Raw genomic sequence first — 12,584 nt, 5'->3', positions numbered from 1 at the left:
ATAGTGTTTCATTACAGCACACGGGAGGTGGATTTTGTGGTCTCCTGATTAGAGAATTCATTCCCACAGAAGTCAGAGCAAACTCTTATTGACCTCACGGAGGTCAGGACTTCACATCAGGTCTATTCACAAACATCCCTGTTTGGGAGAAGGACGAGACAAGAGACAGACGCCTTATTTCACAAAACTGTAAAGGGAATTTCTCATTAGCCAGCAACCAAGCCAGCCTTCCCTGTCTTCCTGCAACTCATAAAATGAAACTTTTTTTTAGAAAACTAACATCTTTCCTTAGGAAAAAGATCTCCCTCATCTTACAAACACAAGTACTGTGGTTGCAGTGTAAATCCAGAATTAGCTCACAGTCATCAAACATTTAAGCAGAAACAGAGAGTCACAAAAGGCTTCAGGAGTTCTTTCGTCTGCTAATGTGAAAAAAATTAAGATTCCCACAGGTTTTTTTTCCCTCTTAAATACGTGTTTCTTATTTAGACTCTTGTGACACTTACACCACCCCCTCCATTTGCCACAGCACTGCTTTGATTGTTTGGAGGCACAACAGCAGCAACGATCCCAAACAGCGAGAGCTCTCTTACTCTCTGCCGCTGTGGGATGTGAGTACCAAGCTGCGGAGGGGAGTGAAAAGGACTGATGAGCATCTTTGATCCTTACTCTAAGTTTATATGCTGTAGATTGACTCCCAGAAGTACACGCAAAGTGCTATGTAGACAGCAGCAGCCTTGGCAAAGCAAGTGAAATCTGTACACCCACACCAGGAGGTCGGGATAAAATTGCCTGCATGAATAAGAAGGACAGCAAGGAACAAAGAGGGAAGAGGAATGAGGAAGGCCAGAACAGGAACAGAATGGAAATGCATTACTTTTATACATATATAATATATATAAAATAAATATATATGTATACACATCCCACAGCAATGAAAAAGCTATTCTGTCAGTGTACTACTTCCCTTTCACTGCCCTTTTCCCAATGACTTTGCCAATAAGCGTACGGTCGCAAAACTGAAGAATTAATTTCTAGAATGAGAAATTACAACAAGGCTCTTCTTTTTCTAGGGCTGTTTGTTTCTTATCAGAATTCTTACATCTATTTGTAGATATTCATTTGTGACATGGACATAATCTTATAACACACAAATCTAATTAATTCTTGTAGGCAGAGGGAAATCTCACCAGGAGATGACACTTTGCATTTAGGGTTAAACCACAGCTGGAAACCATAAAACCTTCTAAACAAAGGACTAATGGGTAAACTGAGGTTTTATTTTCATTGAAGACAGGGTGTGGGAAGTCAGACACATCATTTTCTGTTTTAAGCCTATACTTGACACCACCAGGAGCAAAAAAGAGGACATCACTGAGAAAAAGGCATTCAGCTGCTTTTCCAACATCTCAATTTTAAACGAGCCCAAGACTGGAAGTCGCCGCATCTGTCAGGGACATCTCATGCAAGACAGAGAAGAGGAGCAATGCTCAGGACTGCTGCCAGTAGCTGTGACTCCCCTCCGCCCCCAGAGACCCCCACACAAGCCTGATGGCACATGAGCCCTTAATTGCTTGCGCAGGAAGCCGGAACGGAGACTGCGACTTAATGGCATGGCATACGCTCAGAGAAACGCGAAAACACCACTTACATGCAGTGAAATGTTGACATGTGATAGATACAATAAAAAGGTCAAGTCATGCCAGGAGTTAATTAGTCCTGTACAAATGCCCTTCACTCCTTTAATCCCCCGGCATCGCTACAGAAATGGAGAACAGCTTGGCCATTTCCCAGCGCCCAATCTGCAAATAACTCAGTGGTGATGTGGAGCTCCATGGGGCTGATCCCGTCCCACTCCCCTTCTGCTACTGCCCTACAATGAGTCAACCTTACCCTGACGACCTTCCAGCAAAGTTTCATCTCTCTGGCCTCAAGTTTTCTGCTGCATTTAGTGCAGCTGCTTCACAGCCAATACACTGATTTAATACATTTACACCTTGATAACATTGATCTTTCCATCAGCTCATGATTACCCGTTACACAGCAGTGTCCGCAGCTACACAGGTTATTGTGGATTTCCCACTAGACAGCATGTCCAGCAAGAACATTTTTTATTTTCTTTTCTTCTATTCATCTACTTTTGCCGCAGAAAACTTCCTGGCCTCTGAAAGAAAAGCTTGCATTCATAAGGTGAAAGACGCAAAGAGTTAGACACCCAGTGCAAATCGGATGCCTGTCCCCCATGTCAATAAAAATGTGTCTTTGTCATACACTAAATACATTAACCATAAAATCATATTCTTCCTTAATAGCAAAGCATTATAAACTGGCTTTCAGAACAATTTAATACTGCCTAAAGACAGAATATGTACGGAAAGCATCTGTCTGAAGAGGAAAATGAGAAAAGAAAATTATTTTTTTTCTAAATCCCATAATACTTTCTGTCCTTTCAACAAAAGATATGAAACTTCTGTTCATCAAGAAAATGCATTTAGACAGCTTTCCCTCCATATTAAATAGCTCATCTCCCTTAGACTGAGTAGAACTCTTCATTAGCTTGAACATTTTACCCATTTCTTCAATATGTACTTCCTTTTCAACGCTTGCTCCAAGGGAAAGGAGAAAGCTTTCCAAAACAGATCAAGAGGCTTCGCAGGTGCCCCCCTTGTTCTGGTGTGTGCAACACTCGGGTCTTGTCTCTTTGTGGGCTGCAAAGGCTCCGTGAGAGAGGAGAACCTAACACTGAACTGACCGCGACCTGGGCAGTTTAATGTAAGCTGGACCACCGGCCAAGAGCATCACGGTACAAGAAAACGATTAGGTAGCAGCAAGGGAAAACCCAGCCCAGCAGCGCAGCGCATCCTCCTCGCTTCCCAGAAAGTCTGCAAGATGCCCCGTGCCCGCTGGAATCATTTCAACACCGAAGCCAGCCCCACCAGCTCGTCGTGACGTGACTACCCTCGGCACTCTTGCAAAGGGCAAGCAATAAAGAACAAACAAGCAATAAGCAATAAAGCCTTCCCGATGCTCCCGTTTTGTGAAATACGTCTTTGCTGGCGATGATGTGAGGTGTCGTTTTATGGGAACTTGGCGTCACTGAATTACAAATGATCGTGCTGTGGAGAAGCATCACCTCTGTGGTTTCTGAACGAGCTCTATTGTTAAAGTAATGCTTCTACTTCTATTATTTGCAGGCATTTACAAATAAAATCTAGGGAACGAAGTACTTATTTTAATTTTCATGGGAGCATGAAGAATTTAATTTCAAACAAAGCATGATAAGCAAGATTTCAGCTAAGTGACAATTCAGTTTAAAAACCAAAAGTAATGGGAGGTTTTAGAAGACCTGACCACTTGCATATATTTAGCTATGCTTATATTTCTCTAAATTTTTATTTGTTATAAGCTGCAGTACCTGTAAATCAGACTGTTTATGTAGGTGAAGGAGAACAGGGAAAAAAACTGAACTGGAAAAATATAAAATTCAATCAACGCTAGACTTCTGTAAAAATCAAGTGGAAAAAATATTCCCGCCTCTAAATATTTACTTCCAAAAGTATCTAAATTTGGATAATCCTCCACGCATGCAACCTCTGTTAGAGATTCTTACGAGAATGCCCCTATAAGCAGAAGTCCCAAGTTAAATAAAATGGGCTTGCTAGCCTACTCCATCAGCTAGCGTTAACACTGCTCCTGGGAGAGAGGAGGAAATTCTCTGACTGCTGAAAAAAATGGATACCACAGATATAGGCTTTTTTTTTTTTTTTTCTTTAAGTACCGTAACTTATTACAGGATCTTTAGATAGCAATCAGAATCCCTATTTAAGTGGAGATACACATGTACATTTGTACTTTCACATCAAATACACGTAAAACACAAGCCCACTGTTGTAACTGGAAAAATTAGTCCGTAAATTCCTTTAAAAATAATTCAATGGGCTTGGTGAAACACTCCCCCAAGCTGTTCCATAGTCTCAAAGTCACCATACAAACATCAGGCTTCACTCAAAAATAATGATTATATGTTACTAGACTTAAAAACAAAACAAAACCCCCACAAAACCCCAACCACCAAACCCTCTTCAGTTTTGTATTGTTGCAAAATATTTTGAAAGATGTTCTATAAAATTCTGATTATTCTGGAAATGTTTCTGGATAAAACTAAAAGAAAACTACATCCTGCAGGTAGTTTTTGGTATTGGTAGCATTTTCTCTTTATCAGCGCTAAAATGTCAATTTTTAAATGCCGCCAGCATAGTTATGAAAATTTATAAAGTAGACATTGATGTTTTTATCATTTTAAAACCCTAGATATAAAGTTTTCCCTGAAGAAAAAAATATTTAAATTATCCCAGGTGATAAGACACACCAGAGGGCATTTTGTTATGTGCCGCAACGCAAATGGATTGCTCTAAGTTGACAATTATTCAGCTGTTCACAAAATAAATTCCACCAGATAGTAACATTTGTGATGCAGTAACTCTTCTCCTAAGAAAGTTGTGCATTAGAAGCCAAACCTAGAACGGGTAAACCCTGGCATTTTCCAACAGCTTCCTCAGGCACCCACGGGTAGTAACACCCACTAATTAATTAGCCTTGGGACAGTGCCGTATCTCGTGCCTTGAAAGGGCAGGCAATGCCGCCGCTCTGCAGAATGCACCGGGGACTCACCCGTCTAACCTCACGTCAGGCAAACTTCGGTTCAGGGCAATCAAGTCACTGGCCATAAGATTAAACTGGTTGATTTTAAACAGCTCTTTCATCTTCTCCTGGTCATCCTTTGGAATGAGCACAGCCTTTCCCATCTCTCCAGGTCCTTCTTGGTTTCGAGAAATAACAGCTGTAACACAAAATAGCAAAAGCCAGCTCTTAGTATGTGGGCATCAGTTTTCTTCTTCACCAATGGGGCTCTGCAATTTTTGGTGTTCAACAAGGAACGTTAAAAAACATAACAACACACCACAATTTTCTCTGTGCTTCCCTGTGAGGTTTTTTCTCTATCTGGATCCAAATTTATATCTAGTTCCTTTCTAAGATGACTAAAAAACCCAGATTTGTTCACTTGCAGCTTTTGGTTGCAATCACAATGACAGTAAATAACTGTTCTCAAGAGATTTACACCAGGACTACAGAGCACAACACCAGATTCTCTGTGAGATTCTGCAGACAGAAAAGGTTTGGAAAACACTTTTATAGCTACTGAAAATATCTGAAGAACATGTGTATTACACTAATTCTAACCAACTTTTTATTTTTTTATTTAGTTTTAACTACCATGCATGTGATAGCATAATCCCATCCCTGTAAGTAAATAAATCAATTAATCTTCAGTGACCAAAAAAACCCAACAATCTAGCCTGAAAAATATAGTATCCCAACCCTGACAGAGTATCTTTTACATACTATTAGAGACTAGTTTTGAGAAATATATGTACAGTCAATTTTGAATTTTAAGGAAAATTACAGTATCATCTCATATAAGCACACAAAAATAAACAAGATGCTGACTGCCTTTTTAGGCAAGAGCATATGAAAAGGAAGGAAACATCCCACCTATACAAATAATTATAATAATAATAATCATTATTCTAAAGCAAAAGCACTAGACAAAGGATGACAGAATCACCACCAGTTTCCTCCTCTGACCTCAATGTGCAGCTAAGCAGAAGAGATCAGCTTCCCTCCCAACTGCTTATTACCTAGGTGCTGTATCAACCAACAGAACACAGAACACCTGAATCCTTAACCAATTTTACACTCACACTTTAAATCGGCCTCTGTCAAGAGGTGTTAATTAACATGGATTAATTTGTCTTCAGTGCTGACTGTCAGGTGCTGCTCTCACGAATAAGCAGAAGCCAACCCGTCGGTGCGTGACTCCAGTCCTCACGCACGTGGTCCTGCAGCACCGTACTGGGCAGGGACTGATGCTCACGGTGCCTTTCAAGCTGTGAACTTCTGTGCCGCATTCCAACATTACCATTCTATCTTAACGAAGGGATCTTGGCTTTGTTTTTCTGCCATTCTGTTCATTTTTCATCTTTAGTGTCAAAATCACTTTGAAACATTTTGATGCTTAATATCTTGAAAGACTGTCACTTTTGAAGCCTTCTCTACTACCTGAAGAGTAATTAAATCATTTATTTTTGCAACAACAACAAAAAACGCTAGAAGAATAAGCCCTTTTCTACAAAATGCACAGAAAGCAGACTAAGTGACTTTTTAAGGAGAAACCTATGATTTTTCAAGCAAATCAGACATCAGGGCTTGCTAGAACAACCTAGCAGAAATTTACATAAAAGGCTTTTTAAAAATAAATATTACACACCCTGGGCACAGAAATTTTGTTTCTGCAGTTCTAGTTTATGGTTCAGTTGAGCGAAGAACATTTTACAGTATTATCTGATCTATTTTTTTTATCCTTCCCTTTGATCAGAAGTAGCACCTTTATACGCTGCAGTAGGAAGAAATTATTAGCTTTTGCTGTGATTACATGCAAAGATGAAATTGCTATCAGATAGATGCTTAAATCTTAAACGTGGCAACTCTGAAGCTCTCTGCGTCCGGGATGATTTCCTAAGGACGACGGGCTCAGTGGTTAACGTCTATTGGGGTCGGCATCATCCTCCCGGGAGCTAAACAGGCTGTGGCACGGGCACCAGCACTGCAGGCACGCTTGAGATGCTATTAGATACCTTTTTTATGTCTGAGCAGAGCCGCTGATTCCTCTCACCTGGCTTTGGGAAAGGAATTCATGACTACACTGCTATATACGTTCCCTAATAGGCAGAATTTTATCTTGGAGAATACATCTCGCAGTCAAAACCATTTAGAAGTACGACTGGCAGGAAATAAAGTCTGAGAAGACCATAGCCGTGCTGTGCTTTTAGCTGCCTCTTAGCGCAATGCTGCACCTCGCCGCAGCTACGCCTCACCCGCAGAATTGCTTAGAAACCTGCGTTGCCCACATACACACACAATTATACATTATATATGCTATTAAATTCCTCTCAGAACATTTCATAAGGTATATTTATGTAATGCGTAATATGAACATGAAATATTCCACATTAATGGCTGGTAATTAAACTCTGCTATATCATCACTTTCTGGAGAAACGATGAGACTCCTCAGAGACTGCAATTTGAAAAGCTAGTCCCTCAAGCTGCAAATGTTGTTTATGGAAATAAATTCTGCCTCCTTTTTGCTGGAAGAGGCAGAGGGCACAGATTTATCTAGACAGCAGCAGGGAGCAGGCAAAGAGAGTCAGCCTGACTGCTGAAACCGTGGAAAAACAGGTAAGAAGCACAGAAAGGAGCTTGGCCAATGCCTTTCTCCCCCAGAAACACAACATAAATGGAAAGGAAGGAATTCCTCAAAAAAGGGATGAACGTCTCTGCGGAGGAAAAGGAGTGATGAGAAGGTGAAGGAAGTTTGTCCTTGTGGCATCCTTCAGTCTGATCATCTTTTGGAAGAGGAATTCTTGGTTTTTCTGCCTCTGAAGCTGTATTTAAGGGTCTGTACTACCTCCATGGCTTTACAGGCCCTATCCAGAAGACCAAGACCACCTCTCCATCATACCCCATCAGTAGCACACACACCATCTCCCTGCCCAGGCAAGGAGCTGCCTGGTTCACGTTCCGATCCGCTTACTGCAGCCCCGGCACAGGCATGGCAAGGGGATCAGGCATCTCGTGCCATAACATAGAGGATAACTAAACACCTCTGAAACAGTAAGGCAACATACCAAAATGTTTCTCTTTTCTGCTGAAATACTTTGGGATTGGCTAAAAATATCTTAGTGACAATCTCCTGTAGAAATCAGAAACTTTTCATTAAAACAAATTATTTAAGGGAAAAAAACAAAAAGAATTTAGCAACTCGTTATTAGCACAGTCATTACTACGACAGTAAATTCGCTGCCTCTCCTTGTAGTAAGCCAGATATCAAAACTGTATCTCCCTAAAATGTGTGGAATACCAACAGTGAAGGGTTTCATATTCTGAGCCCAAATAATAGGAAGGCAGCTGTAGAGAATGTTATGCTCCAGTGTAAACTCACTGTAAATTCATTAGAAATCCCAGCGCATTCGCAGTGTACCATCACACGGACTCGGATTAAACTCAGCCTGAAAACTTTTGTTTATTCTGCATGAAAGCATGAGTTATATATTCCTTCATCTGCAAAACTAATTTTTGTTACAAGATTCTGTGTTCTTCTGTTGTTTACTAAGGTTCATCAAGATCAAACTTCAAAGAGATTTTCTTGTCCTGAAGTTTAATATAAAACTAATCAGAAATTTCCTCAACAGCCTTTCCACTCGCATGGTTTTATTCAAAGCAAAGTATTATCAGATTACATTTCAATCATAGCTTACACATATCTGTGATGGAGAAACATATTTAATTCTGCTATAGTTAAAATGCAGCAACCTCAGCTTATTAGATCTTTAGAGAAGCTACACACTGTTTATGAATTAACAACCACATACACCCCAGCATTTTCAGAGGTGTAACTTGAATCCATACCCAGGACCATATTTGAATAAATAAGTTTTGAGCCCAGAGAGTCTGTAAGAATCAGTCCTCAACCATCTCAAACCCAGCAGATGCAAAGCACACAACAATGCAACCACATTCAAGTTAGAAAGAATAACACTTTCCATTTTCCAAACAATATATATAAAATATTAAAATAAGACCCAAGTAAACATCACAATACCAGAGATGGCAGGAATATTTAGCAAATGAAGATCTTTTGTAAATATTCAATTTGACCAAACTTTTCATAGAAAATTGAATTTTTGCTAGCATCGAATAGATTTGAGAATCTAAAGGCAGTGTCAAAAGTTTTCTAACATCAGGTATGTTACCAAAGTTGGCTTTCTAAATGCACAAAGCCACTATAAATATTTCTACTGAATGATATGTTATTTATCCAAAGCAAACAAAACAAATTTGTTTTTCCAAATATTGATATTGTCACTGCACCAAATTTTTATGTTCTGCTTTACCCTCTTTCTAGGAAGTACAGCATACTTCACTAGTACCGCATACTTCAAATCAAACTGTTCAGATTATTTTATGAAATACCAAATTTGTATTCAAGTTTCCATACAAAAATCTTTATGTAAAACATACACACACACACACACACTTCTTCAATCAGAAAACATAAATATAACACAAAATCTCTTCATCTAGCAGATAAAAAAAAAAAATCTGTTTCTTAAGTATTCATAATGTATGAATGGTAAAAGAGGCAACAATCAGTGAATGCATGCTGCTGATTATGAATTACTCCACCTGTACTGGTGTTTATAAGCTAAAATGAGCATAGCAAGCAATTTCCTTACAGAGTACATCTTTGAAAATATCACTTAGAATTTACTGTCCAAAACACCTTTTCTACATAGCTTTTATACTTCTTTTCAACAGCATTGTGAAGATCATTGACTTTAAATGACTCAGCAGTGAGTAACTCCATCCCTCTGCAGTGGTAATGGCAAGATGGGTCTTCACAAACAGGGGCTGCCCAGATGTTGCAAAAAAATATGCAAATCCTCCAACTAGGAGAGGTCTGAGATTTTCCAACCCCTGTTGCCTCCAGGTTTATTCCCCAATGGAAAGAGCTGATTGACTCCACAGAAAGCTGCCTGTCCCCATCAGGAGCAGCCCTTCTGAGCCCAAACCCACAGGTAAAAGACAGTGTTGTCATGTTTCCAAGTACTTGAACTCACCTCCAGGCTTGTATTTTAAATAACTTCCAATTGTACCGGGGACCCAAGGAGGGACTCAGGGATAGCCACAATCCTTGAAGCCAGGGGGGGAGAAACTGAGAGATATATTTTATTTTTCTACATAAACATTACCTGGCTGTCTGTCAGTAAGCTTATTAGCACGTCTGATCCATCAATACTTTGGGAGTGCTTCTGCTGCTGGTAAGTTGAAAGTTTTAATGAATACTAAAAACAAACGGCAAACAAAAAAACTTCGACTCATCTGTTATTTGCTTTTCCTTTGCATTGAAAAGCCCACCTCCATCCTTATCAGGCTTTCCTCTTGCTGGTACACTTGTACAAAACTTCAATGTCACACTTTACTGTTCTTCGCTATTTCTGCCTCAGTCTGTGATCAGGCCTTGCTGATGGGTCTCCATGGGCTTGTGTTGGTCTTTCACACCACTCCTCAGTAAACTGAAAGAGTTTTTATTTACTGTACTGTACCTTCCTGAGCTTCAGGGACATAGGTGCCGGCAATTTTGTCTCATGCTGTACTTCAAGTCATTTCTAAGCACAAGGACAGGTTGCATTTTTGACCATACGTACAGCAGTAGCCTCCTGAATTCATTTGCGTTTGACTTGCTTTGCATGAAATCTTACCCAAAAAGCACTATTCAAGGCTTTCACCCACCAGCGTATCTCAGTGTATAAGCGATCCCTCCGGCAGCACTGAAAGCCCAGTTATCCTGCTGGCAAAGGGCATCCAGGAGAGCCTCTCCTGCCAGTGAAGTTCATGGATATATTTTGGCACTAACAGTCTGTATAATGTAAATAAGATTCGCTCAGGTTTAGAAGTCTTGAAATGAGGGAATCTGCCCATTTCCAGAAGGAAGCGGGGACCCTCTGTGTATCCGTGGCAGGAGGACGATGGAGATGAGAGGGTATCAAACAGACAGCAGCATGGACAGCACGAGGATTCGGGGAGCTGGAAAGCATCCCCACCCACAGCATGGGTACCTTGAAACAAACACCCAACACAAGTTTCAAAACTAGCCCCCAGTGAGAGAGGACGTATGGAAAACCAAAGCAGATTTATAGGCTGAAGTAACCGGGAAAATTATTTTTGTATACCAGATTAATTCACTTTTACAAGAACTTGATTAGAATACCATATTTTGATTCATACTTAAGATTTCTAACTTACCTTGACCATATTCCCCTTCACAAAGTGAAATGAGTCTCAGTCCATTATTAACAGGTTTTTTGCCAGCTCTATAAACATGAATGTTTCATAAGGTATCTGTGACACAGCCCTAAATACATTTTAGTGAATTTACAAATGTGTCTTAATCCTCAGCAACCATCAAAGTTCATTAAGTATCCTTCCTGTATACTAGTTACATGAGACGATGCTAAGTCAAAAAAGAAATTAGTTTTTATATATCTGAAATACTTAAGGGAATACTCTACTTCCAGGAAAGGTTGACGAAACTGAAACACTTTAAAACTGCAAAGGCTCTGTTTTTCATGGCTCTGTCCTTACCCAGAGATACCCTGGCTGAGGGGTGAGAAGGAATGAGCAGAACCAATACCTGGAGGAGACGTTGAGATTTGATGCCATCTACATGGCATCTCCTTGGTATATCATACTCCCCTTGACAAAGTACGAGGTGACCTGTGCTTTAGTAATCTGAGATCTTCTGTCATGTGTGTCTTGAAGACAGAACTATTTCAGTAATTTTTTAATTTTTTTATTTTTTTTTTAACATAAGCTACTTATAGTCATAGCTCAAATAATGTGAGTACTACCATCAGAAAGCCTTTCTGCTTTCAGTATGAATGAGCTCTGGGTAACACGTACTGCAGATCCGAAAGATGACTGTCCATCCTGACACATGAGGACAAGCTTGAGACACACACCATGGTCCAGTAAAAAGGCAGGAGAAAAATACTTTCTTACACATATATAATTACGTATATAAACATACATATACACATATATAGATATACACATCTTAAATGGTAAACAAAATCCAGAGGATGGCTGCATATAGCTGCTATCACATGAATCCCATTACTGCTGCCAGGTGTGTATGACAAATACACATATCATTTCTCCTTTCCACAAAGATTGTATTAGCTCAGTCTTCTAATATTAAGAATTCACACTGTGAAAAACCTTAACAAAATAGAGACCTACATTCCTCGTCTCCTCTGTAAATCACATTGATTAATGAACTTGAAATTGCAGTCTACTTGTCATTGTTTAAATGTACGATGAAAGAAGGAAAATGAGAGAAGAATAGGGATGGAAGTGGATCTCAAAAGGTCACCTAAGCTTTCCCCACACAGGACACAATTAACTGGACTTAAAACATCCACAACATATGTGGGTTGTTGTTTTGGGAAGTTTTTTAAATATTTGCTTTGAAACCTCTGAAAACAGAGTTTTTATAGCCTTTCAAGGAAACCTAGATGAAATCCAAGCAACAAAATAAATTACTGAATTATACTCATACCTTGGCACGCCTGAGGAAATAGAAGAATTTTCATGAGCTAAACACATAAAAACTGGAGAAGTGATGCTCTTTAAGAATATTTAAGGGTTGAGCATAGGTGGATAATGTTAGAAGTATGTGTGGGGAACTGAGCAAAGAGAAATCTCAGCTAAAGCCAGAGAACAAACAGCATGGAAGAGGTCAGGCTTCTACTGACCAAAACCAAAGTCTATGCTGATGATTCAGTGTGCAAATTAAGAAAAACTTGTTTGTCATGTAATCTACAACAGAACTGTGAAAAACATAGGAGTAAACAATATCAACATCAGAACTGATTAGATGAAGCATCTTCAGGCCTCTTCCAG

At 39.6% G+C, this 12,584-nt stretch overlaps 1 protein-coding gene across 1 annotated transcript in view; it reads right to left on the bottom strand.

The window, feature by feature from the left end:
• The window catches only part of GALNT13 (polypeptide N-acetylgalactosaminyltransferase 13), a 153,493-nt gene that overhangs the window by 84,140 nt on the left and 56,769 nt on the right, over positions 1–12,584 (bottom strand). The window contains exon 4 of the mRNA XM_075029090.1: positions 4,672–4,840. Coding sequence (XP_074885191.1) covers positions 4,672–4,840 — 169 coding nt within the window. The remainder of the gene's footprint in view (positions 1–4,671; positions 4,841–12,584) is intronic.

Source organism: Buteo buteo, chromosome 5 (assembly GCF_964188355.1).
Source record: "Buteo buteo chromosome 5, bButBut1.hap1.1, whole genome shotgun sequence".
In the NCBI taxonomy this organism is placed as follows: Eukaryota; Metazoa; Chordata; class Aves; order Accipitriformes; family Accipitridae; genus Buteo; species Buteo buteo.
This window is presented reverse-complemented; position numbering and strand designations above follow the sequence as displayed.